Source organism: Pholis gunnellus, assembly GCF_910591455.1.
Source record: "Pholis gunnellus genome assembly, chromosome: 10".
Taxonomy (NCBI): domain Eukaryota; kingdom Metazoa; phylum Chordata; class Actinopteri; order Perciformes; family Pholidae; genus Pholis; species Pholis gunnellus.
In genome coordinates this window covers 7,191,039-7,217,787 of record NC_136537.1, presented here as the reverse complement: position 1 = coordinate 7,217,787, position 26,749 = coordinate 7,191,039, and the positions used below count along the sequence as shown (strand labels likewise).

The 26,749-nt window shown below is 43.3% G+C and overlaps 4 protein-coding genes across 4 annotated transcripts; 2 read left to right on the top strand and 2 right to left on the bottom strand.

The window, feature by feature from the left end:
• Positions 1-732: 732 nt before the first annotated feature.
• On the bottom strand, positions 733-3,507 carry pfdn6 (prefoldin subunit 6). The gene is made up of 4 exons (XM_079167185.1): positions 3,329-3,507; positions 3,078-3,148; positions 2,826-2,950; positions 733-1,023 (listed from the first exon to the last, which is right to left on the bottom strand). The coding sequence occupies exons 1-4, from the start codon at positions 3,390-3,392 to the stop codon at positions 903-905; spliced, it is 381 nt and encodes a 126-aa protein (XP_079023311.1). The 5' UTR covers positions 3,393-3,507; the 3' UTR covers positions 733-902.
• Positions 3,508-3,738: 231 nt separating this feature from the next.
• On the top strand, positions 3,739-6,077 carry mmgt1 (membrane magnesium transporter 1). The gene is made up of 4 exons (XM_079168040.1): positions 3,739-3,850; positions 4,201-4,253; positions 4,374-4,477; positions 5,204-6,077. Exons 1-4 carry the CDS (start codon positions 3,772-3,774, stop codon positions 5,361-5,363), a joined length of 396 nt encoding a protein of 131 aa, XP_079024166.1. The 5' UTR covers positions 3,739-3,771; the 3' UTR covers positions 5,364-6,077.
• Positions 6,078-6,966: 889 nt separating this feature from the next.
• On the bottom strand, positions 6,967-19,724 carry ints6l (integrator complex subunit 6 like; the record flags this gene model as incomplete). The annotated part of the gene is made up of 18 exons (XM_079167127.1): positions 6,967-8,210; positions 8,398-8,491; positions 8,607-9,002; positions 9,122-9,353; positions 9,466-9,608; positions 9,999-10,125; positions 10,323-10,538; positions 10,814-10,924; positions 11,038-11,132; positions 12,762-12,894; positions 13,042-13,194; positions 13,770-13,933; positions 14,382-14,510; positions 14,606-14,789; positions 14,965-15,054; positions 16,477-16,626; positions 19,413-19,490; positions 19,614-19,724. 18 exons carry the CDS (start codon positions 19,722-19,724, stop codon positions 8,108-8,110), a joined length of 2,709 nt encoding a protein of 902 aa, XP_079023253.1. The 3' UTR covers positions 6,967-8,107.
• Positions 19,725-21,433: 1,709 nt separating this feature from the next.
• Positions 21,434-25,916, top strand: mospd1 (motile sperm domain containing 1). The gene is made up of 6 exons (XM_079167172.1): positions 21,434-21,542; positions 23,374-23,677; positions 23,801-23,876; positions 23,969-24,204; positions 25,032-25,193; positions 25,286-25,916. Exons 2-6 carry the CDS (start codon positions 23,521-23,523, stop codon positions 25,315-25,317), a joined length of 663 nt encoding a protein of 220 aa, XP_079023298.1. The 5' UTR covers positions 21,434-21,542; positions 23,374-23,520; the 3' UTR covers positions 25,318-25,916.
• The last annotated feature ends 833 nt before the right edge of the window (positions 25,917-26,749 follow it).

Below are 26,749 nucleotides of genomic sequence, written 5' to 3'. Positions count from 1 at the left end.
TGAATAAACATTGAAAACAAAACACTATGCCCTACAATTTAAACCCCCGCTGCAGCCTAGAAAAGTAACTTTAAATTCAGAATATCCATATTTGTTTTTGCATAAATGTAGCATGTATTTACATCAGATTCCTGTATGTTTAACCCATCAACACGTGATATCCAGACCCGTGTGTTTGTGGGATACACAGGCGTTGTATAAAGATTAAATGTTATTGACTGGCATATGTTGTGTAATCTGCATAATTAGGCTCCACGTGTCGCAGTAACGTCTCATTACGTCATTTTATAACTATAGTTCCTACAGTACAACAGCTGGCCAGTGAGCAAAGGTTCGTTCATATGCGGGATACTTCACCCTAAATGTAAAGTCATGTGTCATCTCTGTTGTTTGCCCCGAGTTAGCATTATCCTAAGGAAAGCTTTGGCTCCATAAGACCGTAGAAGACTTTTAAGGCTATTTAACTATTCATGTTGCCTAAATCCTCCGCTGGTGGTAGACGGCGGGGGGAAAGGCGCATTTAAAGGGAACAATGCCGCACCGCTGCGCTTTTTTTCGCTAAGATCTGAGGGGCGGGTCGAGACTGGTCAACATCTGCTCCGGTGGTCACCGGCCTGCCCCGGTAATTAAAGCCAATATCCAACAGATAGCAGCACACAGCACGCCTTATGCGTGATCAACCTTAGAGAGAAAACCTCTGCTCACACAAGGAAAACAAAAAAAGAATGACCTTTCATGAAAAACACGTTTATTAGTAACAAGGGAAGAGTCACTGTAATAAACAAATACAGGCACAATATTCTCAGCCTTATGTTGAAGGTCTAAATTAAATCATGAATAATCCATTCTTCTTCTATCTGTGTGTGCGTGTGTGTGTGTGAGCATGCAGCCGGATCACTTGGTCAGACTTTGCCAACAGCCAGGCCTTGAGCTCTCTGATACTCCTGCTGTAAACTGGACAAGACTTCTCGATGCTGTTCGGATTTCTTTTCCAGGTCTTTCAGGAGAGTCTCATACCGTTGACTGTAGAAGGAGAAAAAAAAGGGATATTATACTCATGTTTGACATCACAATTTGGCCGATAACCGATACCAATGTTTTCTGTGTTTGTTGTTATTTAATAATCCTACTTTTGTGCCAAGGACATAAAGAAATATTCATTATAAAAATAATATACTTATACAACTACTAAAGATATTGGAAGAATCTCTGGCTGGGTGCAGCTCAGTCATTTAAGATACGAGTGCGGTCACATCTCTGGAAATTGTGCCTCTGCAAAGAAAGTTGTCATACAGAGTACATGTCGCTGATCCTTCTCTTATAATACTCCCACACGGCCGATCATTTCTTTCACTTCTATTTGAAAACAAAACCAGCCAGTGGCTTCTTCAAATCAGCAGGTGCGTGTGGCAGAAAGTATCGGCCAATAAATCGGCGCATCCTTAAATTAAACACATTTGTATGTTCACTCAAGTAAGCTGGCTCACCTTTCTGTACAAAACTCTTAGTTGTATTATGGGTAGCAATAGTTTGACTCAAACATAGGGGACTAGGCAATGGGAATTACACACTTTCATACAATATGATAAAGTTAAACAGCACCAAAATTGTTTCCTTTTGTGGCAAAACAAAAGATGGACTCACACCGCTCCTGTAATCACAGGAGCGGAGTGAAGACTGCAACAAGGATGTTGTAGAGAACTGTCCATCCACTGAACTCATCACTGCCCTCTATGTGTGAATGAACATCATAGCACAGCTAAACTATGCACCAATATCCACATTGAGCTATTTGTAAGTGTTTAAGAGGTAAAATGTACGAGATTAAGACATAACATTTTATGTTTCTGTGTGACATTAATTTAGGGAAGGAATCTCTTTCTTAAAATCATTGATATTTACCCATATATATCAGGTTGGCATTTGTGAAGCCACAGCCATAAAGTGTAAATGCCACTGGGTTTACCGTGACCGTCGAGGTTACTGTTCTGAGCTTTTGCTTTAACATGATGGACGACTGGCAAAAAGTCTATTATGTCATTGGTAAACATATCAATATAAATTAAATTTCCCTTTAATGACTTGTAACAGAGAGAGGGAACCTGCATAGACTGGGAACAAGTCTCCAGTTGGGTCCTCAACATTTAGGTGCATTTCTCTGCCACAATTAGAGGAGCCTTCAAAATGAGACTGTCATGATGAATTCAATCTAGAGATGCCGTGGAGTCAGGACACAAAACCTGAAGCGGAATGGAGCGGGTGAGCATCAATCTTAGGATAAGTGTGTATGGCTTGATGGTATTTTCCACAACATGGGACACACTTACTTGAATGAGAAGAACCTCATAATGACTCAAAGCTGCAGTATATTTGCACAATAGGTGCCTCTCCAGGACATGAAAACATAATGTGATTTAATGAGTCAGTTATGACAACGGCTACAGTACCTTTAACCATATATCCAGAATAAATGTCACATTCAAGGATCGATAAACTGCAGCTCAGTGCAACATCATATTCAATCAGTGACTACAATCAGCTGCGGTGAGGCGTGGTCACAATGTATTACAGAGAAAATCTTTCCTCTTCTCAGGCATAACCACAGCATGTGCGCTTTGTCAACACTTGGACAGAGGGTTTCTTGAGTAATGATCATAATTGTCAACCCCATCAACGGGGGACTACACTGGATTTATGGAATATTGACATATATATATATATATATATATATACTACTGCTCTGGTCCAACCTATGTAGCAAATATGCATGCTGTAGGACTAATGGCATGACCACTACAGAGTGGACCACAGCTTTAGTGACTCACATCTCTCCGTTGATGTACTCCAGCCTCTTGGTGACGGTGGCTTTGGCCTCATCCAGGTCTTGCTTCACTAATACTGGGCCGATAAGCTTAAACACTGTGTTTGTGATGTCCAGCAGGTCAAGCTCCTGAAAAGACAGAGAGAGAGAGAGATTAAATATATATTACTGTAAACTCCAATATACAAAATGAAGGGCCTAACAACACTGACCCCAGTCGAACAATACGCTTTTAAAGGGAAAATTGTCCAGTTACCTCTTTGACAATGTTGTTCTCAGCCAGTTGCGTTTCCAGCTTCTGTCTGGCTGACATGCTCTTGCTAACATCTAAACAAAAGACGGGGATGAGAAAATAATGTGAGCGTTGCAACCATCAATAATAGACTAAACGTAAAGGAAATATCTTACAAGTGTATTTAACACATAGCTAGCTGTCCTAATATGGTCAGCTAGCTCGTTGCAACATGGCACGATATGAGAAACCATGCAATGCTAGCTGGCACCTACCTTTCTGCATCTGAGTATATTTTTCTACTTCCGCTTTCAACTTCTTTTGAATGGCCTCTGCCATATTTGTGTTTGGTCGAAAAGTACTACAGACCGCGTAAAAATATTTTGAAGAGATGAGGTGAAGTATCTAAATGTTGAATGAGATGAAAGCTCTGCGTTAGCTAACCGGAAAAGGGTAGTGGCTAAACCGGAGGTTAGCTGATACCTTCAAAGTAAAAGCCCTCACTACTTCAGGGTTGCGTTCATGACAAATAAATAAGCACAAGTCAATAAACAAACATTAAAACCACTCACATTGCGTATATTTTCATCCAACGTTGATTTAACATAAATATGTTCTCTTTGGATTTCATTATGTTTTTTTGACCCTGTCATGGTTGCGGCTGTTTACGACATTTTTTTACGACACTGCACACGGTTCCTCATCACCCTGGATCAAGATGGCCTCGTCGTTTTGGAAAGGAATGGTCGGCGTCGGACTTTTTGCCTTAGCTCATGCAGCTTTCTCAGCAGCACAGCGTAAGTCTCAGTGCAGGGAGTGAAATCACGGTCCTCTGCAGCTGTATGCATTTCAGGAGGGCTCCGCTGTCACCGGGTACGGTGACAAAACAGCAGGTGGGGCCTTTCAGTCCTGCGGCTAGCTAATCAGATGCTAGCGCAGTTTAGCCCCGTTCACAATCAGTCGCAGGGATGAAAGACTGACATCTTCGTCTCTAGTTAATGTTAAAATATCACCGCCAACGTTGAGTGTGACGAGCATAGCGCTACACATTAAATATGGTCTCCGTCGTCCGCGGAGCGATCTCTGCCACAGTATAATGGTGTTAATTTTAATTGATGGCTAAAATGTGTTTTTTTTCCTCCATTAGATCGATCATACATGCGACTCACAGAGAAGGAGAACGAGACACTACCAATTGATGTGAGTGACTTTCATCATAATTCTGTCCATTTTAATTCCAGCCTGACTTTCACAACAACCCCCAAAGATGTATATGTGCTTTTTTCATAATTATCTTACTTTTTTGTGTTGTTGTTGCAGATTGTATTACAGACCCTGTTATCGTTTGTGATGACCTGCTATGGGATCGCTCACATCGCTGGAGAGTTCAAAGACATGGACGCCTCCTCAGAGCTCAAGAACAAGTAAGTTGTGCAGCAGCACCTTCCTCCCTGGGTAACGTGCTTGTTTGTGTCCTCTGCCACAGGGGAAGCACGCTCATCCCTCAAATGCACCTATAGTAACATTACCATGAGTCAATTCCCACAGACGCACACTGAACCTCCCTGAGTTGCTGTTTTTTTTTTTCTTCCAACACAATGTAAATAGCGGACAGTAAAGACAATGTAATACTATAATTTACTGGGTGCATTGAAGAAACAATAAGTCATCTGTACATTTTATACTTTTTTTTTCTTTATGTAAAGACCAAATAGTTTAACTACCAAGTTTCAGATTTTATTATCTTTTTCTATCTGTCAAAATCATATACATGGAATTTAATTCTGAAATGAGTCCCATGCCTAGAGGATAAATATTTGTGCAGCATGAGAGTAATAACTGCATCGCTACATGAGGCGATGTTGTGACACATCATACTTTTCCACCAAGAATGCCTGTGGTCACCAATGCTAAGATAATGAATCAATAGGTTTTCAGCTGGTGTGTGTCAGAGTTTAGATTCCTAACGTTTTACTTCCTTTGCTCACCGTGTGCAGAGACACGTGATCTGCCATTGTAATGATATAATGTCCTGTATGACCCCATGTGTTACAGTGCACTGGCTGCTGTAGGTGTTCTACGTGTGTAACTTGGAAAGCAGAACAATATTTCTACAGTGCCTCTCTTTTCATAACTCTATTCTTTTCCAGAACATTTGATACACTGAGGAACCACCCGTCCTTTTACCTTTTCAACCACCGGGGTCGGGTGCTATTCGGCACGCCGGAGGAGGAGGAGCCCTCCTCCGCACGCAACCAGCAAGCAGTTCCCAACCCCATACGGCTACGCAAGCTGGAGCATTTGCACTGAGACTGGCCTTCCCATGCCTGTAACGACATTAACGTCAGATAAGATTTGTTTTTGTTAGACGGAGGAGGCAAAGCGAGAATTCACCTTCCTCCACTTTAATTTGTATTTGTACATAAACTAACACGCTGTCCAAACATGCATCTCTGTCCATAAAAGTGTCACCACAATATTCAACAATGACTGTGCCAACCCTTCAATTTTTCAAGCAGATTTGTTTGTATATACAGTATGTAATCGCTTTGGAGTCTTAAGATACGGAGACATCGGCCCTTTTTGTCCCTTCTGAACTGAATTGGGGTGACGCTGTCCTTTGTATATCCTTTGTATGAGGGGCATAAAAACGCCTGTTTCGTTACTGTTTTATTTCAAGCGCACATCGGTCCTCGGCAACTGTCAGGCCAAAGTTTTGTGAACCGAAACGAGTTTTGTCGTATGAATCCGAGGACCCTTTATTTCCTTTGATGATATCCTGGAAGCATGCAGGCTCATCTGTAAACCCTGTACGCATTAGAGAGGTTTGCTTTAGGCCACGGGAAATCGAGTCACGGTGAGATGCGCGAGCAGGAGACGTTAAGACAGTCGTTCCACTGATACTGTGAACATTAAGGGGAACTAGGAAGTAATGGTACATTCATTTGGGTGAAGTTTGTTTTTTTTTCCTTCATTTTACATTTTGTTAAGATTCAACAGATGTTTTTAATTTAATAAAAGGCTTACTGATTTTACAAGGTGTCCGGATCTATTTTTTTTGCCATATGTCTCATAATTAGAGACTGGAATATTGCTTTAGCCAGACGAAAGGATCACATCTCTCTGCTGCAATAAGCTGCAGGGGCTAAAAGACAAACAGGAATGCATCGGTGCAATGCTGTCCTGCCATCCTGCTTAAGCACTGTGGAGAAATTGGTAACAAATCCTAATGCTATCATAGATTAAAGTCCTTTGTCCGTGAGAGGGAAGTAATTAAAGTAATGCTGACAATGCAGAGATGTGTATGTGTGTGTGTGTGACCTTGTTGTTGGACTGTTGCGTCACAAAAATTTCCACCTGATCAGTTGTTCGTGTTGGCCTCTAGGTGGCAGTGAAACTGAGCTTTTTGGTCTGCTTGTTTTCTAGGGATCTGCACCAAATTACTACTTTAAATTAACAGATACATTTCTGCTAGAGGTGAGGTTAGGTCCAAGTACAACAGATGTTTCTGTTTGGATTTATTGATCCATCTGATGAAATGCTCGTGAAATCACAGCTGAACATTTTTGATGCTAAATACTGTGAAAACACTTTTTCTTATTGTTGCTTGATTATCAAGATAGAAAGGCAGAAGAGAAACATAATATACAAAATGTTTGTTTTTCAAACTTTTTTTCTCATGAATTACTGAATAATTGGATCTATTCAGGCCTCTGAAAAAGTCCCTGTTTTGTTGGATGGGTCACAAGCAGACATGTTATGTTTAAAGGGGGGAGAAGCCACGATGACAGAGTCACTTCATTTCAGAATCAGACACTCATAATGCAAAACTGACAATTGTCTTGGCATTGTAGTCTATTAGACGTAACCTCTAGGAAATATTCACACTGACACAGATGGAGTTACCATTCAAACTGGTTTATTTTTTGTTTTGTAAAAAAAATGTATGTTCATAAAACTTTCAGTTTTATATATGTATTTAACAGTTTACAAAATTGACTTTAAACATTTCATTCAAAATATTTCATATACTCTGAAATAAAATTCATAAAAAATAATCTATATTCCTTATGAACATTAAAAAGTAGTGTACATCTGTCATAAAAAAAACAACACGGACAACAAAGGAGGAGCGCTAACTTGTTTTTTTGTAAAAACAGAAGCTGCAGAGGGCAGATTACCAGCTGTTAAAACCCACGACAGGTGACCGTCGACTGAGCCCGGACAGATGCACAAATTCCTCCCAATAACGCTGTGACTGTGGGAATCAATGGAGTGTTTGTGGAGTACGCTGTACTGGACCCTGTGTGTGTGTTTGTGTGTGTGTGTTTGAGGAGTATGTATCCATAGTAACTAAATGGACACCAACGGCTGCTTTCACTGAACTCATGTTCTATTGCTGTAACGGTAGGAAAGAGGATATTAGTATTTCATGGATATGATCCATGTCCAGTCCAAAACACTGGTAATTATGCTTGGGGGATATATACAGTCAGTTATTTTATTGACTGGATTCTATATATATATATATATATATTTATACATATATATAAATATTTATATATATATTGAGGAACTAGTTGCAGTCTTAAAAACCCTTTTCAGACCAGCTGAAGAAAGGTCTGCTGTAGAAGAACAACAATAACAGGAATGTGCCTGTTGATCCAATGCGCACAGCATATTGTGTATCTGTCTAACGGAGTGTGTGTGTGTGTGTGTCTACTAAACAATGTGCCGGTACAGACAAAAGCCATATGGATGTTTAAGGCGTCTGTCAATACGAAGAGGATTACACTTCATCCTCAGTGGATCAGTCCGGAAAGGCCCCTCCTCCAGTTGAACGCCTTACCCTCCGGCTCCAACAGGATGTGATGTAACAGCACAGGGACAGTGGGAGTGTCTGCTATCAGTGCATTTCTCCTCCCCCCCTCTTCCGGTTCCTCAATTGATCTTTTTGAGGCTAGTAGACAAGGGTGTCTCTTTTTTTATGGTGTTTAATCCAACAGTCCACAAAATAGGAGCTTCATTTCTAGTGACAAAACACATCTTGACCACTAACTTCCATGGTCATTGGGAAGCTGTGAGGACGTCGCCTGCTTCTCCTCCAACTCGGCGAGGGACGTCTCCAGCTGCTGGATCAGTACTCGCTTCTTGAACCTGCCAGAGAGGCAAAGGAAGTTAGACAGAACCAGAGAATAAAGGGAGAAAGCGGTACACCCGCTTTAAAGACATTAAATCTACAATACAAAAGCCTTTATGTGTGTGAGAGACATGGTTATTGCGATGCTTTAACTTCTTCACTCAACCTATACCTCGAAGTGTAAAATGAGTCACTGCTTCTTACCTGACAGCCTCTTTGATCGCATGTTGGATGAAGTACCTTTGAACATTAACCGGACCTTTCACCTGCTGCAGGAGGCCGAGTATTGCCTCATAGTCTGAGAAAGTAAAACCACACAGAGATGAAGAGACGGTCGAATGGTCCCAATGTGACACTAACGTCGCCAGATTAGAACAACAGTGGATGTAACGTGATGTGCTGCACTGACTCACTTCGCCCAGGTTTGCGGACCTCCTTGATGACCTGACTCCTCAGCTCCGCTTGGCTCCCATCTAGCGGGGCTATGAATATGGTCTGGAGCACTGCGGGTTCAGCGTCAGGGTCCTCTAGCTGGCTCAGTGGACTCAGCCGGTCACAGTTGTGTTGCTCCTCCAGCGTCTGCTCATCTAGACTATCTTCCACCACTCTCTCCTCAGCCATCTCGATGTCCTCTTCCGGATCGGCCTCTTCCGGATCGGCCTCTCCCGGCCCGGCCGTCTCCTCGAGGCTCAGTGGAGACGGACTCTCTGCTGCAGTGTCCATCTCAGCGGGCCAGATCTCCCCCGACTCCGGCTCAATAACCCCGTCCCCGTTACTCTCAGTGACCGCCACGTCGTTGCCATCCACTTCTGAGGGGCGGGCGAGAAAAATAACAATTCAAAGCTACTATTCGGTGCCGTTTGGGCAATATCTTTCAATCGATTCCTCGTAGATGCACTCTCGTGTTCTAGGTACATCTCAATCTTACCTTTGTGCTGTGGGATGGGTTTGAGGAGGTTCTGCTGCTCTTGAACCCCTACCGGACTCTTTCCCGCCACCACGTGGTTGGTGCTCGCCGGTGGAGTCTGCGGCCGCCGCAGTAACGGGGACATGCTCCGCCTTCTCTTCATAGTGGTACTCGAGTTGGCATCGTTTGAATTTCCTCTTTTCTTGTTTTGAGGGCCTGCTACGAACTCATCCGCCTCATCGATCATCATCCCCTGAGGAAAACACAACATTAAAGGACTGATTATTGAATGACGAAGTCTCTTTAAGCCACACTGTGCATATGTTAAATGTATCGAGCTGTATTTTGTGCTGATGTGTTTTTACCTTCTTATCCTGCTTGAAAGGATTCCCAAACGTGTGCAGGCGTTTAGGCTGGTCAGGGTCGATCTCTCTCAAAGGACACGTCATCATTTTGAGGTATTCCTGATAGTTTCCCATCTGAGCCACTGGGATACTGTGCAGATAGTCTACCAACCACAGGACGGTCTCATTAGCAGGAACAAAATACTGGAACAATCACACAGGATGCCCTATAGATGTTTCATATTGCTTTTTGGGGGGATTGGGTGAGTACTATTCAGTCTCGGTGCAGTCTTTGGACAAATCATTGAAAACGAATCTTAACTGGATCTGCTTGATACAATTTAGATCAAGAGAAAGATTCTTCTGTATATATGTGTGAGATGTTCTTATAACTGCATTGCAGCATCACCTATGACTGAATTGTGAAAACGAGGACTTTGGAGCGCTGCTGTCATCAGAATGGGGGCAGAACAACAGCATTCAATTAAAACCTAAAATAACTTCCAACATCACATTTCCTTTAGAAGTCTCCCCGCATCAGTGGGACTTTATACCTTCGTCTTGCCCTCGGATCAGTTTTTGCGACGTCCGCAGCAAATTGGAGCGCATCCGGGTGAGTTGATCCAGAAGGTTCCGTCTTGGGATGTCGTAGGCATTTCGATAAGCTTGAGGTCTCAGATCCTGTGAACACATCAGCATCTAGTCAGAGAAAACCCACCAAACGCTGCACTTTCCAATTGACGATACATCACTGTCTATTCTTTTTATCAGTGCATCCTTTCTGCAGATACAACACTCTGAATATTGAGAATATTGCCCCTTTTTTTCCTGTAACTTTCCCGCCCACACAAAGTACGTCATGCTTCTCAGAAACCCACCTTGTTGAGCAGGGCGATCTGGAAGCCAGCAAACTCTTTGAAGTTGATGTCCGCCAGGCGAAGGGGCCCCTCACCGGTGATTCCCTGCAGCAGCTGCTTGAAGTCCTGCCGGTGGGCCAGAGAGGGAGAGCTGGAGTGGTTCTTCACCTTTATGCCAGGCTCTTGCGGAGCCTTCTTCCCCACAGACACGATGAGACGGTCCGATTCCATCTTTGCCTTTGTACCAACAAAACAGGAATGTTGTTTAGAGCACAGACCCACAAAGCACTTTGGGGTACATCTTCATCATCAAGTCTTTCAGATGACTACTGGATACAACTATTGTCTGTGTGTATAGATATAGTGGAGTAATTGTTTACCTGAGCAGAGAAGGAAGTCACTCTCTCTCTGATACGTTTGTATTAATATAAATAGTATACACATTCTACAACTCCTCCACCACATAATAGAGTAAAGTGGAAGGTTTTGGGTGACAGTGTCAAAGTCTTCACCTGCTGGCTGAGCTTCTTCAGGTGAGAGATGACGCTGTAACTCAGGCCACAGTCCATGGTGTCTGCAATAAGATTAGGCGCGCCCATCATCCTCAACGCCTTTTTCAAGGGCTGTCAGGAGATGGCGAGAGGAAATTGGGGATGTTAGTTACATGCATACAAATAATCCACGTAGTGAACGTTTACTACAGGCAGCGTGGGAGACATGTTACGCGTCGCTTTACCATGAAGAAGTATGGAGGCATTGCCTTCAGGTACATCTCGAAGGCCTGTCGCCACTTGAGGTTTGGTTTTAGTTTGTGCACTTTGAACAGATCATCTGGAAGGAGACGAAGAAAAGGGGGAGAAGACATCTTTAGCATTCTGGATCAGTGAACAGTGAGCCATCCGCCTGCACCTCCGACTGTTATACACACATCAGCATTCAGGTGGTGAGATACACTTCCATTTATCCTTCTAAATACCTCATCACCCAAAAATATCTATTATTAAAAATAGCATTATTAGAGATGAAGTGTTTTTTTAAACCTTCATTTTAGGATTTTCAATACAAAACAAAGAAGCTCAGCCACTATTATCTTCACAAATACAGAGACAAGAAAAGAAGTTTCCACCATGTCCAAAGAGAATGTGTCAATGTCCCGTCTGCCTCTTTAGACGTGTTACACATCCGGGAGAACCTTGTATAATCTGTCTTTGTCTGTAAAGGGGTTGCGTTGTTTGAAATCAGATTGTGTCTGATACTATCAAGGGCCTAATGGAAACACTTTCCATAGTCTCGGAATTGTGAGGCTGGTATATTAAATGTTTTCTGTAGCTGCTTAAATGACATAAAGCGCAGAGCGAGTTATACGTGCTTATGTCTTTGATACCCTTAATATTCCAGTCTGTGAGGACTGAGTCATTTAATCCAGGGTGGAATGCATGATTATAACATTTTATGCATAATTTGATTTGTTTCTGGATTTGAAGAGTAATCTTAATGACTACCGCTGTAATGTCTTACTACAAAGAGTGCACTCTAATGGCAGAGCTGGACGGTCACTTGAATCACTGACAGGGCTCTTTTTGCACCCCAATATAATGTTTGAGTGAGCTTTCCAGTAGTTAGCTTTAAAGTGTGGCATAAACCGCCCTCGTCTTTTGAATGAATTGGGTATTTTTTGGTGATTCGTAGAGTTTTGTAGTTCCGTTTGAACGGCATTACGATTGAGTCCATCTGGTTAAAATGACAAAGAGGGATGAAAGACATGTTGGCTGTGAAAAGGTAAAGAAACCGCAGAATAAATATAATTTAGATTTTCTCTTAGCTATAGAGATATGGAGTTTTCCACTCTACTCTAACCTGAAGAAGGTCACCTGTTTTTTATTTTATTATTGTGATTCCAAGATATGTGATGCTGCTGTAGGCTTTTTTTTTTAAAGAAATTGTTGAAGATGAACTGTTTATGACTTTGCTCTGTTATAATGCTACATACCATTTGAACTGGGAAGTCGGACCTCAAAATCCAAGATGGCTGCTCCGTGTAAACAGTAAAAAAGCTGTAGTAATATGCTGTTTAATGGCACTTCTGTCTTACTTGTGTCCCATTAGATCAGTCATTACATGCTGTTTAACTCCTGTCTTTGAACGTGTTGCTACGTGTTTGTATCTGCTAAATACCGCCGTGATGTGTTGTTTTCAACTGGTACTGCTAATAATAGCTAACCTGGCCAAAGAAAACCCCATTAAGTTTTTTCCGAGTTGTTGTGCTGGAACGCAGTCAACTCGTGTGTGACGTCGTTCACGGCTCCCAATTCACATTTCTGAGGTCAATCGATTACCAAAAATGATCGGGGGCAAAGATTGCAGAGGATAAAATGACCCAGAAGAAGCTTTTTTTAATGTAATATTAGCTCTGACCTACTGAGCCAGACGTTGTAAAGATTTACTGCCATCATGTCTTACCGAGGAGTGGAAGAAGCACTGGGTAGTTGTAAGGCATGACGAACAGGTTGACACAGGTCAGAGATGTGCTGGCTTTAAGGTAGCCAAACGGCTGTCCCAGGTCATTTTGCTTCCCGCTGGTGTTAACAAACACCTGAGGACAACAAGGACAATTATAAAGTCATTGCAGGAATTAGAATCATTACAATTCACAACTACTGGAGCCAAGTTCTTTAGAAGAGTCCCAGAGACGGTGAAAACAAGCCAACAGAGCTGATGGATGTGTGTATGTCTCCCATACCTGCCAGCACATGTGTGGAGACTTCCTTTCCAAAATGTACTGGGTGAGTGGAGACGGCTCCAGCTCATACTTGTCAAAGGGAAGCTTGTCGATCACCATGGGCTCACAGTCCACACAGGAGAATCGCACCACGGGATGTGCAGAGCGAGGCGGCTGGGAGCAGGAGATGGGAGATAATAGAAGAAGCTTTTTAGACATACGTATCTGCGGTATGCACCCATGTGGAGTTTTCTTTAAAAAAGCAACAGATCTCAGCATGAGTTTGTAGTTGGACACAGGAACGAGGTCGTATGCCTCCGTCAACAAGTCGTGTTGCAGTTTACATCCATGCCTGTCCAAAATATCATCACTTCATTTTGTCTGATATTTGTGTGAAATTGTTATAATCAGCAGATGAATTCTTGACTTATGACCAAAAAGGTGTTTTGTGAGGTCACAGTGACTTTTGATCACCAAATTCTGATCAGTTCAGCCTCGAGTACAAGTGAACGTTTGTGACAAATTTGAAGAAATTCTGTCCCTGAGATATCACAGCCCAAAATAATGATACCTCCAGCCACAGCTACCGCCGGATCAGAGGCATAAAAGTAGGACCGACAATTTAAAGAGAGACGAAAAGACAAATAAAACAACACAGAGTTAAACGTGAAAGAGAAAGTTTGTGTGGACCAGTTCTTTATGAGTTAACTGAAGGTGCTGCTGAGATGTGGTTCAGCCTCTCTGCTCACCAGGCTCGGAGAGTTCTGGTCTGGCCAGAAGGACTCTGGAATGGGCCAATGCCCGACCGGAACCCCCGTCTTCGGGTTCGGTCGCACGTAGATGAGTTTGTGGCAACTGTGCCACGGCTGTGTGCTGAAGGATGACACAGGCCGACTGGACTCCACTGAGTTCTCTGTAAAATAAGAAATACATATGTTATACACAGCAGAACACATTTCTCAACCAGATTTCAAACAGAAACAAAAAATGAACAAATACACTTAACTTGGAATCTGTCCTTTTACCAGTAAAATGATGAGTGAGTCAAATTATCTCAGAAATGCACTCAGTTCTCCTTTTAGTGAATAACTGCACTGTGGTGATCCAAGATAAGAGGAGTCTCTTCTGCTTTCACCTTTTACTGCCCACAGTATCTTTGCTTAAACCTACTGTGGGAAATGTGTCGAGATAATGTGCTCGGAAACCCGTGTATTACGCACTCGACTGGGCTCTCGAGTCGGAAACATTTCGGCACTATCAAAATGTAATTACTACATTTCTTGTAATACACGTGCATAACAATTGTGAAGGCAGGATTTGCACAACGGTAGAGTCTTGTGTCCATTCAGTGCTCCACTCACCGTCCCCAACCAGAGGCGGATCTGGCCCCGTCTTCTCGAAGTTAATGACGACACCACTTTGAACCTTTTGGACCAGAGACTCCAGACACTGGTTCAACATCCTCTGTGTCCGCACACAGTACGATCGCCCTGAGAGGAAAAAAATAAAAACGGAGGCTCAATTATCTTGTATAATAGAATGAATTATGATGATTCTTCAACTAAAACACTGGAAAAAGACGAACCTCCGGTGACTTCACACATCTGGGTGATGGCAGACTCGTCCGTGGGGACGCTACCGAGCTGCTCTGTGTCTGGCGTGGCTGCTCCCGGCAGCCTCAGCACCAACGCAAACAGACGCTGGTCCCAGCGAAACGGCTCCTTGGTCAGCTCACTGCCTGACAGCGGAGAGTTCAGAGGCAGGTGCAGCTGCACAGCAGACAGGGCAGAGAAAGAAAAGCATGATGGGAGAGTTTTACATGTAAAAGCTGCCACAGGTCTCCATTGTTTTTCCAAACCTTACCATTCACGTCATCACACAGTCTGAAAAGGATCGCATGACTACAAACAGTACAGAGTGGCCGCATTTGTTTTGGTCTCTCACCTCATCTGGCACCCCAGAGCTGTGTGTGAGCTTGTTCCCATCAGTGATAGTGATGATCACAGATGGCTCCAGGAAGAAGGGGTTACGGCCCTGAGACGGAAACAGGGACATTCGGCAATTAACATCCAAGTCCAAGCAAACAATGACCCCATTTATTCTCAGTAGAATCAAAAAGATTCACATCTCCTAAAACATAAAACATAACTGCTCTCTCGCGCTAACAGTGAAGGCAACATACAGGTATACTATTTGACCAGAGGACTACTTAAACACAGTATTTAGCATGGTGTTAGCTTCACACCTGCGATAACCCCCCTGAATACTAATATGAACTGTTTGTTGCAGCTTGTAGTCTTTGCCTCGTGTCAGAATGCATCTGTCCTTGTGTTCCTCGTTAAGGACGGAGGCCTCCAGCACTGTGCTGTAGGGGTCGGACCTTCACTAATTCACACGCAGAATACCTAAGTAGACCCACACACACCCGCCGCACGCACCTTGTGACACTACTTGGAGCGTAGGAATCTTTCTGTGCCTTCGGGCAGGGGTTTGCAGAAACGCAGTGCGTGTGTGTGTGAGGAGCTGATGACAGCGCAACGGTAGCCGAGGACGACGGAGTGGATTAGGCTGCGATCAAATGTCGATATTCTTCTCTGTGTCTCGAGGTGAAGGAGTAAAGACTCGGCAGCTGAAAGCTTGGCTGCTGTCATTATCAAACCCTTCGTTTTATCCAGGGAAAGTCCACGTATACCGTGTGCGATGGAAAGCCTTGTTTTACACTCACTTACTAGCTGGTTTATCACGGCCACTTTTGTCATGTGGACTCTAAAAGACAAAAGCTAAAAAGGCAGATTCATCAGATTTTTATACAGACAAAGTATTTGATCTGTAAATACTGTGCGTAATGATTACAATGAGTGCTGCGACTAACATCTTTTTCCTTATTGAGTAATCTGCCATACATTTTCTCAATTAAGTCAATTAGGCGTGAGTTCTACAAAATGTCAGGAAACAGTGAGAAATGTGAAAAGGGCAACATTTGGTATCTGTGCTTTGAAAAGCAGCTCATACAAGAGACCATGTGGAGATTGGATCACACCTAATCGAGCCACGGGTGTGAGGTTGGGGGGGGGGCAATGGCCCCTTTACCACCCTACTTCTGAGGTCCTTGCTCGGACCACAACCAACTTTAAGCCGGCCCTTCATTTAGTTCTCAACTACGCACCCGTAAAGTTTCATGGCTGCATCTTGCACGGTTGAGACGCTATTGCGTTGACAAAATGTGTCCACAGACAGACAGACAGACAGACAGACAGACATGTAAACTACAAACAAAGTAGTCAAACCCTCTTCTGTGGCAGTTCCTTCTACAGTCTGTGTCTCCAGGAGCACGATGACACACACACTAACTAATGTGAAAACAGCACTAGCCACATGCCGCTGCAGCCGGTAATGATTAACTCGTTACCAACTGCAGCCAGAGAAATGCATAACAGGATGTTGGCGTCAAAATACCTGTCCGTAGTTGTCGATGCCTGAGACGAGGCGGTTGAGGTTCAGCAGGTCGAAGGCGGTGCGGAGAGCGTGACCTAGCGTAGTCAGCCCGGACGCCTGCAGGTTCTTCAGCTCGCACATGAAGGTGGCGTGGTTCTCCTTCCAGCCGGCCTGAAACACACACACACACACACATCAGTGTGCTGAACGGACTGCACAGCAAACAGCTACTCAGCTGAGCAGCAGAGGAGGCCAATCCAAAATAGATCCACACCCACGGACACCCATACCATGTAATTACAAAGGAAAAGCAAACAGACACTGTTGTTCCCTGACAGCCACAGAGTGATTTGTGTCGAGCATGCGACTGCCATCATTGGTGAAATGAGTATGTATGTATATATCCTAGCAACCCGTTGATTGTGTGCAACATGACATAACAAGTCACCATAAAATGAGATCAGCTTATGTCACGCTCTGGGAATGGAAGATAATATTGTTGAAATTCAGGCCAACATTTCAGCTGGATGGAGCTTTAAGAAAGAGTCCAATTTCAAACATGACAAGCATCCAGAAATACACTTCACACTGCCGCCTGTCCTCCGTAACGAAGACGTGCTCCCACGGGAGGGCATGTGGGTGTGGAACTGGTCTCAAGACTTTTCTCCAGCCGGGGTCAAGTGCCTTACTTGTGCAGCTTCATGCTTAATCTAAGGATGACCTGCAAGCTTACCACTTCCTTTATCGGGAGAGGGGGGGGGGGCTGAAGACACATATAGAGGGAGAGAGAGAGAGAGCGAGAGAGAGATGTAAGAGTTTAGCGCCAGTGTCTGTGAATGAGGCCAGTGGGTGGATTTTTGGATTATCATGGGTGGGATATCCTTCCAAAACCACACATTTTTGGTGGAGTTTCTAGGAAACGCTCAGAGTGATGAATATCATACGGTCATACAAACAGCATCACTGAGCAGCCGAGGCAAAACTAAACGTGGAAACACATCCACGTACATAGTAGAAAAGTAATAACTCAAGACATATACCCTCATGTAGGCCAGTGAAAATGTAAGGCTTAGTTTGCGCTCAATAATTCAGACGACAGAATATTTCTATTTTCCTCTCACACAACCTCCTTCTCCTCCCGCTCTACATCAACAATTTATTGCCTCTGTAACTGTGCAATCAGAGTAGCCCCATTCAGGATAACCTCGTCCTTTCATCATAATCCTCGGTGCACAGACCCGGCAGAAACAATAAAGGGAGAAGGCGACGAAGACAAAGAGAGGAAGAGCAGAAGGAAGAGGAGTTGAGGGCAGACCCTACAAGGAGTATAGCGCTTCTTGGATCATTTGGCGGAAAATACACAAGGCTGTTTCAGTGGTACGTGTGAAGCAATGATCTGGGCTTTTGGAGAAAACTGCAAGGTCAATGCCTGAGTGTAGTAGGAAGCATCACATGAATGACAGCAATGGAATCCACTCATAACACGTCGTCATCGCCCCGGTCCTACACATGGGCCTACAGCAGCAGTGTGCAATGATGCTGGGGCGCTGAGCTCTAAGTGGTCCTTCTGGAGGTCAATAAAGAGCCACATGTAGCCTGACAGGTAGCTTTGCTTCTTGCACTGCTTTAAATAGCAACACTAAGCAAGACTGCACATTAGCTGAAAGGAGAAGAAAACTCAAAACCTGAGTCGAAAGTACACTAAAATATATTGCAATAAAAGTATTATAATAAATATTTTAAATGATATTAAATAAAAGGGAAGTACCTTCACTTAACTTTGGTTTTGCTCATTTATCAATAGTTATAAAAGGTTATATTAATGTATTTCCTAATGCCTGGGCATGTAAATGGGGAGAGGGAAAAAAGCTGCAGCTGTTGGGGCGCTGCAGCAAAGTGCACTGATATTTTATATATATTTTATATACACAGCATTATTAAAAACTAAAACATATGGAATGAACTAGTCGTTACAAGTATCTTTTGATTTGCACAATACTCTATGACATCTACCTCTGTATTCATCTTCAAAGCCTCACACCAGCGACTACTATTGTAGAGGATTTCATCAATTATTGCCCGGCTCTGGTATTTTAGTAATTTGGCCATGGGGCATACAAACAAAACAGAAAAGCACTATTCTATATGTCTTCACGTCATTTGTGACATGGGGTAGAGTGAGTGCTGCGGTGCATATTGTGTTGAGAGTAGAGTGGTGTTTGTAGACAGAGTTAGGCAAGTTAAGAGATTCCTAAAACAGACCAGCCACTGAAGCACATCAGGGACTTGTGTGGGTACTAAGGGTTGTATTTTATTGGGCTTGAGAAGCTCTGAGAGAGATGTGTGCCAGGTCATAAAACAAGTCAATTGATTATGGGAGGGCATAACTTTGCTGACATGAAACCCCTGAAATTATTGCAGTGATTCACAGTTGTTTTGTTGTGTTGCCCATATGTGCATGACAACGAGAGTGTTGGTATTCTGGGCCATAATGCTCATAGTATCGGTATGACAAATAATTATCATATGAATAATGATAATTTTCTTCCAGCGAACTCACATAAAAATGATGAAGAGGGCTGATCAACTTTCAGCCCAGACTGGCCAATGGTAATGAGTGGATGATGCGAGGGGAGGAGTCGGGAGTGATTGGCGGGCTCTTTGACCAATCGAGACATTGTACTTTCAAAAAAAGAGCGACGTCAGAGGCGATAATAAATCTCCCCGCCTCCATCTCAACGCCCGAGACTTTTCTCAACACAAAAGCAAAATGTCCGCTGGATGGTCGGAGGCAGTGCAGCTCCGGGTCTGCGGTTATTTGGAGCAAAAAATTGCCGTTTTTTCGCCACCGGGAAGCCGCCCAACACTGACTACAAACCAGAAGGACAATAAAGTCTCACTGACAGAAAAATACGTTCGACTGGTCAAATGTAAACATTGTATCAGTTGCTAATTACCTTCACTCCGTATGGTGGATCATCGAATGTAACTAGCATGTACCTGTCGCCTCTACTAGCCGGGTCTCGGGCACGCAGCTGTCAAAAAAGAAAGCCAAAACAACATATATTAATTTCGACCGACCTTGCCCAAGGAACCAACCCTAAGCTCGCCAAAGCCGCATACTTGCTGAAAAAAGTCGGGGTAAAATCATTCTTTACCTTCATAAAGACCTCAACCGCGCCTTTAGCAACGTCCAGATATGTCGTACCCAAATAAGTGCGCTGATTCATAGAAGCGGACGTGTCTAACAGGAAAAGTAAAATAGGCATTTTAAATGTAAAGCCGCAGTTGTATGCTTTTCTAAAATTACTGTTATCCACATGTGACCTATATCGTGCGGCCAGACAGTTCACACATGTGTGTATATATTTGATATAATAAGCCCCCCCTCCAGAAGAGGGCCGTTGCCTCTGCTCTCTCCCTATCTGCCTTTCTAGAGCTCTGTCTCGGCTCGCGCTGTTCAACTTCTGCTCCTAACCGAGTGGAACGCCCCGCTCCCTCCGCTGCGACGCCATTGGCTGAGCCCGTCTCCGTTGACCACGCCCCCGTACAATATATAAATATATAACGAGGTCGAGATGGCGTGTGTATGATATTCAGTGCATCAGCCTAACGTTTCAATTGTACGTATGCTAACCGGGCGGGTATGCTAAAGCATCGCCTGTGGCCCTGGTGTGTTTATTAATATATGTATTACTAATTACAAAGGAGCCTATCTGGCTTGAAATAAGACAACTGATAACGTTGTAGCTGCATACATCATATTTATAGACCTCCTGAAATTACTCAAAATGTCTTGCCAATTCCCTCGCATCCCGCCCCCTTCACACACACACACTCTCTCTTTCTCTGATTCTCTCTCTCCTGTCTCTCTCTCTTGCTGCGTTCAAGGCGCCTCAAAGGGTGCGTCCTTCCGACTCTTCACACAACATAACAAGAACACGTGCAGTTACGTGACCTCACCAAGTATACAACATATTCCAGTTGGACATGTTTTATTTTAATCAAGTGTTGTACTAACGGCATATGCTGTAATGACAGAATAAAGTGAAAATGCACTTTTAGCTTAAAAATTAGATACACAGAAAAGTCAATAGAGATAGAAAATACACATATATAAAAGTTCAAATAGATCCTTAAATCCATATTAGAGAGGAAATATAAGTCGCTTACACAATCAAGCCTCTAAAACCATAAAAGGTACCACCCGGTCCGCATGTGCTCTCATGATGAGTAATAAATCCGACAGCACTTGAGGGCAGCATCGCTGTTACATCAAGGGTCTTCTTGATATGCTCTTTTAACGTAATCAAATAGCTTACCATCATTGTACAAATGACAATGAACATGTATGTTTATTATACGTTGAGACTTTGTATTAAAAGAGGTTAGAATAAAAGCCTCATAGATTTAAAGGTCAGTGGAAGTCACAGTACCTAAACCCAGACATAATGCCATCCTCCAGATGAACCTTAAGGTTCATCTGGAGGATGGCATTATGTCTTTCACACAAAGGTTTATCTGCTTACAATGTATATACAACACATAACTTGTTTTTCTTTTTGTATGTGCTGCACCGAAAAGCAGTTTGGATGGCGGATGTTTTTTTCATGCAAAGGCGATTCAACATCAACCTACATCTGGAGACTTTTACTTTTCTCTGTCTGTGCAAGGTGAAATAGCCTGATAAACAAAAATCATAGCACTTCCATCTAGTTGAGTATATAGCCTAAACTAGCACATTTTATCACAATTTGTAGCTACTTTATATGATTACCAATACCTATAAATCAGTTAATACCTCAAAATCATTATATAATACAGCCTAACTGAATTTGTATTTGTTTACTGCGTTAATACGCGTACATTAAGTTATTACAAACATCTTACGCCTTGCTTTGAGCACTTTACGTCTGCTTTGTTGACGTCTTCACGTATTTCGCCCTCCGCCATCCCAGCATGCACTGCGAGGTCTGCAGTATATTATTGACAAAGAAAAGAAGGCTGAAACAACAACAGGGTGGGAACAGAAGCACCAGCCCCGGTGGAAGCACTAGCGTTATACGAACCCCTGTGCTGACAACAAGGTAACGTCTCAGTTCTGTCTTGACATGAAACAACTGTGTTTTATTTTCTGCGGTGACACTGCGGGCGGACGTTTAAGTGGCTATCAGCTAACAGCTGGGGGTTTCCTAGCCGGCTAACGCTAGCTAACGCTAACACTATGTAACGTTACAGCGTTAGCATTACACCATAGCTACGTGTTATTACAGTGTCCGAGCTAACAAATGCAGCCAAACGGTAGAATTATGTTAGAGAGTTACCAAAGATATGGTTGACTTGTTCTAAATGTCCCTGTTGCTAAATATATAACCAGTACACTTGCATTACGTTGTCACCCATGATTACACTGCAGTTTAAGGTAGCTTACATGTTAGCTTACATCTTATCCAAATATGAATATCAAGAGGGCAAAGTTAGTACAAAACTACCTGACTGATGTTAAAGCTATGTTGCTACAAATATAATGACTTTTTTGAGTGTGTACATTGAGTACAAAATGTGTTGCAACACCACGAGACTGGTTCCTTGAGCTCTACCCTAACCATGTAAACACACCAGGGCACGTGACCAGCCACATGGAGTTTACTTTCTAATGTTTGCCACTTTTGAATTTCAGTAAGTTCCATGAACTTAAATTGATCCGGCTTGCCTTCTACCCTTATTCAATTATACAACAACAACATCCAAATACTTCATTTATAGACTATATTCCATAATAGTCCTGCATTCAAAGTTTAGTTACTTTAAAGAAATATATGTTGGCAATTAAGTGTGCAGTTCTGACAAATGTATTAGTAACGATTATCAGTATGTATGTATGCTCTTCAATAAGTAACAAGAAGTGATGAAGAGAAATCCCTTTATTGTCAACAAAATTAGCTATGCAAATACTGCACATTTAGCACTCCTCACATGCACCTGCCATAGTGACACAATGACATATTTAAAATGCAGTAGAAGTGCTTAATCAATAGATAACAGAAGTGAAATATACAGGTACTATTCCACTTTATAGACATATTGCAGGTATACAGGCATTGCACATTTCTTCATTTTGAGCTATTTCAGCTCTGGTCCTGTGGTGTGGGGGTGTGATTACATTGGTGGTGTGGGACTCTTGAGGTGTTCAGTTCAAGGATGGCTCTTGGGTAGAAACTGTTTTTGAGCCCAGACGTGTAGTCCTTAAACACCCTGTAGCGCCTTCTAGGCGGCAGCAGAGAGAAGAGACCGGGGTGAGTCGCATCCTCCAGAATGCTGCTGTCTCTCTGAGGAGGCGGCGTGATCAGAAGAAGATGTCTTTAAGCAAGGGTGGGGTATGTCCAATTATTTTCTGGGCGGTGTTTATGACTCTCTGGAGAGCTCTTGTGTCTTCTCCTGAACAGTTGGCATACCATACTGTAATACAACATGTCAGTACACTCTATAGATCAGTGGTAGAAGGGCACAAGCTGCTTCACTGACACGTTGGTTTTGCTAAGTGTTCTTGGGAAATTAAAGTGCTGTTGAACCTTTTTCTTTTACCAGGGCAGTGGAATTGGTTACATATTTGAGGTGGTTTATAAAACGGTGTCAGAATGACATAGTTATTAACTCTTAAATATCAATGTTAGTCTTGGCCTCAGCATCAGTTGGGCTGTAGTTGAATCCTTGGAAGGGAATTAAATGAGCTTTATTGTATTTTGTCACATGCAAAACATTCAGGTGCAAAGTAACTCAAAACAACAGCTGCTGGATGCATACATGGAATAACAAACACAATATTTCCTCATGAAATGTATTGGAACATTTTTCACAAAATGTAAATAAGTGGCATGCCAGGGCCTCTTATCATTCCTCGCCCGTGTCTCTTCACAGTAACGCGTCGTGGCCCTGAGGCGATGAGAGCGGGAAGTGCCGTTTCCACCTGAAGGGAGTCTACACAGCGTGATAGCTCGTGGCAAGAGGGGTGGGGGGGGCCAGGCAGACCGTGGACGGGGAAGGGGACGAGCTCAGCTGGAGCCAATGCAGCAGCAGCAGCATCGACAGCCTGAGCTGGTGGAAGGAAGCCTTCCTGTGTTCGTGTTCCCCACTGAGCTCATCTTCTACGCCGATGAGCAGACGTCTCACAAGCAGGTGCTCACCCTCTACAACCCCTATGAGTTCGCCCTCAAGTTTAAAGGTCAGTGTGCAGGGTAAAACACCAGCCATTCGGGTTTCCAAGTATGCTGTACTGTTTTTGATCCAAACACCAGATAATGTAGATAACCAGTGTGTGTGTGGTTTTTTCCCTTCTCTTTATCAGTGCTGTGCACAGCGCCAAACAAATACACTGTGGTTGATGCCACCGGAGCGGTCAAGCCACAGTGCTGTGTCGACATGTGAGTTTCTTGGGCAAAGTTGACTGTATGTTTTTTTTTTAAGTCAGGTGGCCGTGCGAGGAGTCAATCTAACTCTCTCGTGTCCACAACAGAGTAATCAGACACAGAGATGTGCGCGCGTGCCACTACGGGGTGTACGACAAGTTCCGACTGCAGGTGTCGGAGCAGAGTCAGCGGAAGGCCCTGGGCCACAAAGAGGTGACGGCCACGCTCCGCCCCTCAGCCTCGCAGGAGCCGCCCAGCCCCCGCTCCCAAGATGAGGAGCGCCGACTCAAAGAGCAGTTTGCGGTCAGCGAGTTTTTCGAGCAGACTGCCGCGTGTCCGACAGGTAGGGCGAAGGGCCGTCGTGTGGTTTTACCACTAGATGGAGCCAGATGCTTATAAACGTCAAGTTAACCTTTCACTGGACACGGTGCTTTACATCGCTTTTTGTGGTCTGTGAACATCACTGTCTATTAAAACGCCTTAAAAAAAGCCATTGGGCTCACAAACATAGTATGACAATAATAACATACAGGTTGCGATCACCTTCACATTTGATCTTGATAGGTAGGTGTTTACCATGTATTTTCTGCTGATATCATGATTTACATAGTTACATTTCATCAGCTTCAGTGTCATTAACCCTATCTTGGGTTGTTTAGCTAATACGTTCTTAAGCTATAGCTCCTTCCCGCTCTCTAAAATGATTTCCCCTTAAAGGGTAGTATTGTCGACACATCTGGTGAAAAGAGCCACCGACAATGAATTGCTCTTATCGTCGTGTAGCGTTTGTGTATCCAAAGCCTGATGTGTGTGTATTGTTGTCCATTATCTATTATTAAAAGCACATCAGTGCTGCATTACCATGCACACGCACTGTAGTTGATTTTGAGCCAATCCCACATGCACCGTCCTGCAGCCAAGTAGTGAACTAAATCCGCGACAGAAAATAGTCCCCTAACAAATACACTATTTACTCCTGTTCCATTATTACAGATTCATATCTCTGTAGTAACCAATGTGCTGTCGTGGCTCAGAGCCACAGAACGTATTACACACTTAACGCGTTAATGATTCCGGTCTTTTCAGGGGATTTGTTTACATCCTTTTAAAGCCGCTTGTTAACCACTGGGTTTATGTGCATGTGTGTGTGTGTGTGTGTGCGCCTAACAGAGAGCCGTCCTGCTGCTGGGGGCCCCAGCCTGCTGACGGTGCTGCTTGGGCTGGTGTGTATGGCCGCCCTGATGCTCCCGACCCTGGGGGAGCAAGAATTTTCTGTGCCTGTCTACCTCCACTTAAGTATTAACAAGAAACTTGTAGCTGCTTATGTTCTCGGTGAGAAAAAATAAGAAATGAGGTTGCGTAATTTATTTTAAAAAAATAAATAAGTGAAATGTGAACTAGAATGTTTTCTCGATATATTTCAGGTCTTCTTACGATGGTCATCCTACGCACATGAAGTGCTGAGAGGAGAGGGGGGGGGATGATCTGAAGACGGAGAGAACACCCTCACACCGGAGGCTCTGCTACGCTTCAACGAGTACAGCGGACAGGACGTGGTACTTACTCAGCTGGCTCCGCCCCCCTGCAAAATACATTTTAGTTTACTTGTTTTCAAATCCACGTATTTGTGTTTGTAAGCAAACTGAACCGACGCAAATGGAGACCCACCCCGGCGTGTCGGTCTAAAGAATGGTAGAGAGGAAACACGAGGCCATTCAAAGTGTTGTTTGAGCTCATACTCCCATGTGTCCGCCGTTATGTACCAGACTATGATTAACTTGAGTGTGAAGGAACATTATACACGTGTATATAAAGCCATTACAATTTTGTTATGGTATTGACCTGTAACCATCATTATACTGATGCTTTAAAGCATTTCTAGTGTAGACGCCGAGGACTAAATGCAGTTATTTGCATGTGTGGACACTTTATCTGGTTGAGTTTTTAAAGATACTTTCACATGTCACCAAAGCAGAAACCTTCTTGTGAAGACTGTTTTGTTCGCTACATCAATGCTCCATCGAACGTGTAATAAAAGGCTCAATACAGCTGTCTGGTATAAAATGAGATCGGGTTATTTTGTGTACCGTACAAGTTGGTTGAGGTTTAGAAATGACACCTACACTGTACAGTAGTGTGTTTTAGTGCTGAAGGACAAAAAAAAAAAAGGTTCTCATTGGAACATTCAAAACAGCTTCACGCTCGTAATAAAGAAATAATTTATTTAGTCCTGACGTCCGCTACAGTTGCAATCACAAAAAGACACAAGCACAGCCAAGTTGTGAGCCAGCGTGACAGATTACAGCCTTTTCCATTGCAGTCACACAGTAGAAGATTTGCTGCATTCATGCCCTGAACACTTCATAAGATGAGAGAAAATATCAAATATCTTTACAGCAGGGCAGGACGACTGCTTTTTCTGATTTGTTCAAAAATAAAAATAACTGCAGCCACACTTTTTCAAGTTAAAAGGGCGCCCTCTCTTTTTTACATACGCATTAAAGGCGACACAGCCTTGAAAAGGGTTCATATGTATAAGTTACACGGGGGATATGGACACCGGGGCCGTGACAGTTCAAAGCTAATTTAGGTGCAAAAACAAAAAAAGAAATACAAAATTGGCAGTACAGGCTTTACCTCTACATACTGCACTCTTGGATCATGTTTTACGACAAAGTCAAGTTTCACTTCTGCCCTGCTTACACACGGGCTGAAACGTCACAGGATTGTGCATCCTGTGCAAAAAAGCTTTTTGAATAAAAAGTAACCACAGCAGTCTCCTCCCTCACAATGAGACGGTGCCATTTTGTTTGTGCTGATTAGCTGTAAACGACAACACAAATGGTGAGAAAATCATCGCCGTCCGATTCTTATAATAAACTTTTTTT

Bases quoted from the DNA above. Each gene is read 5' to 3' on its own strand.
- pfdn6 (XM_079167185.1), bottom strand. From the start codon at position 3,392: ATGGCAGAGGCCATTCAAAAGAAGTTGAAAGCGGAAGTAGAAAAATAT. The intron at 3,149-3,328 runs GTAGGTGCCAGC...TCTTTTGTTTAG, and splicing joins ATATACTCAGATGCAGAAAG to ATGTTAGCAAGAGCATGTCA. The intron at 1,024-2,825 runs GTGAGTCACTAA...CTCCTTCTACAG, and splicing joins GAGTACATCAACGGAGAGAT to TCAACGGTATGAGACTCTCC.
- mospd1 (XM_079167172.1), top strand. From the start codon at position 23,521: ATGCAGCAGCAGCAGCATCGACAGCCTGAGCTGGTGGAAGGAAGCCTT. The intron at 23,877-23,968 runs GTGAGTTTCTTG...TGTCCACAACAG, and splicing joins CCACAGTGCTGTGTCGACAT to AGTAATCAGACACAGAGATG. The intron at 25,194-25,285 runs GTGAGAAAAAAT...GATATATTTCAG, and splicing joins TGTAGCTGCTTATGTTCTCG to GTCTTCTTACGATGGTCATC.
- mmgt1 (XM_079168040.1), top strand. From the start codon at position 3,772: ATGGCCTCGTCGTTTTGGAAAGGAATGGTCGGCGTCGGACTTTTTGCC. The intron at 3,851-4,200 runs GTAAGTCTCAGT...TTCCTCCATTAG, and splicing joins AGCTTTCTCAGCAGCACAGC to ATCGATCATACATGCGACTC. The intron at 4,478-5,203 runs GTAAGTTGTGCA...ATTCTTTTCCAG, and splicing joins TCCTCAGAGCTCAAGAACAA to AACATTTGATACACTGAGGA.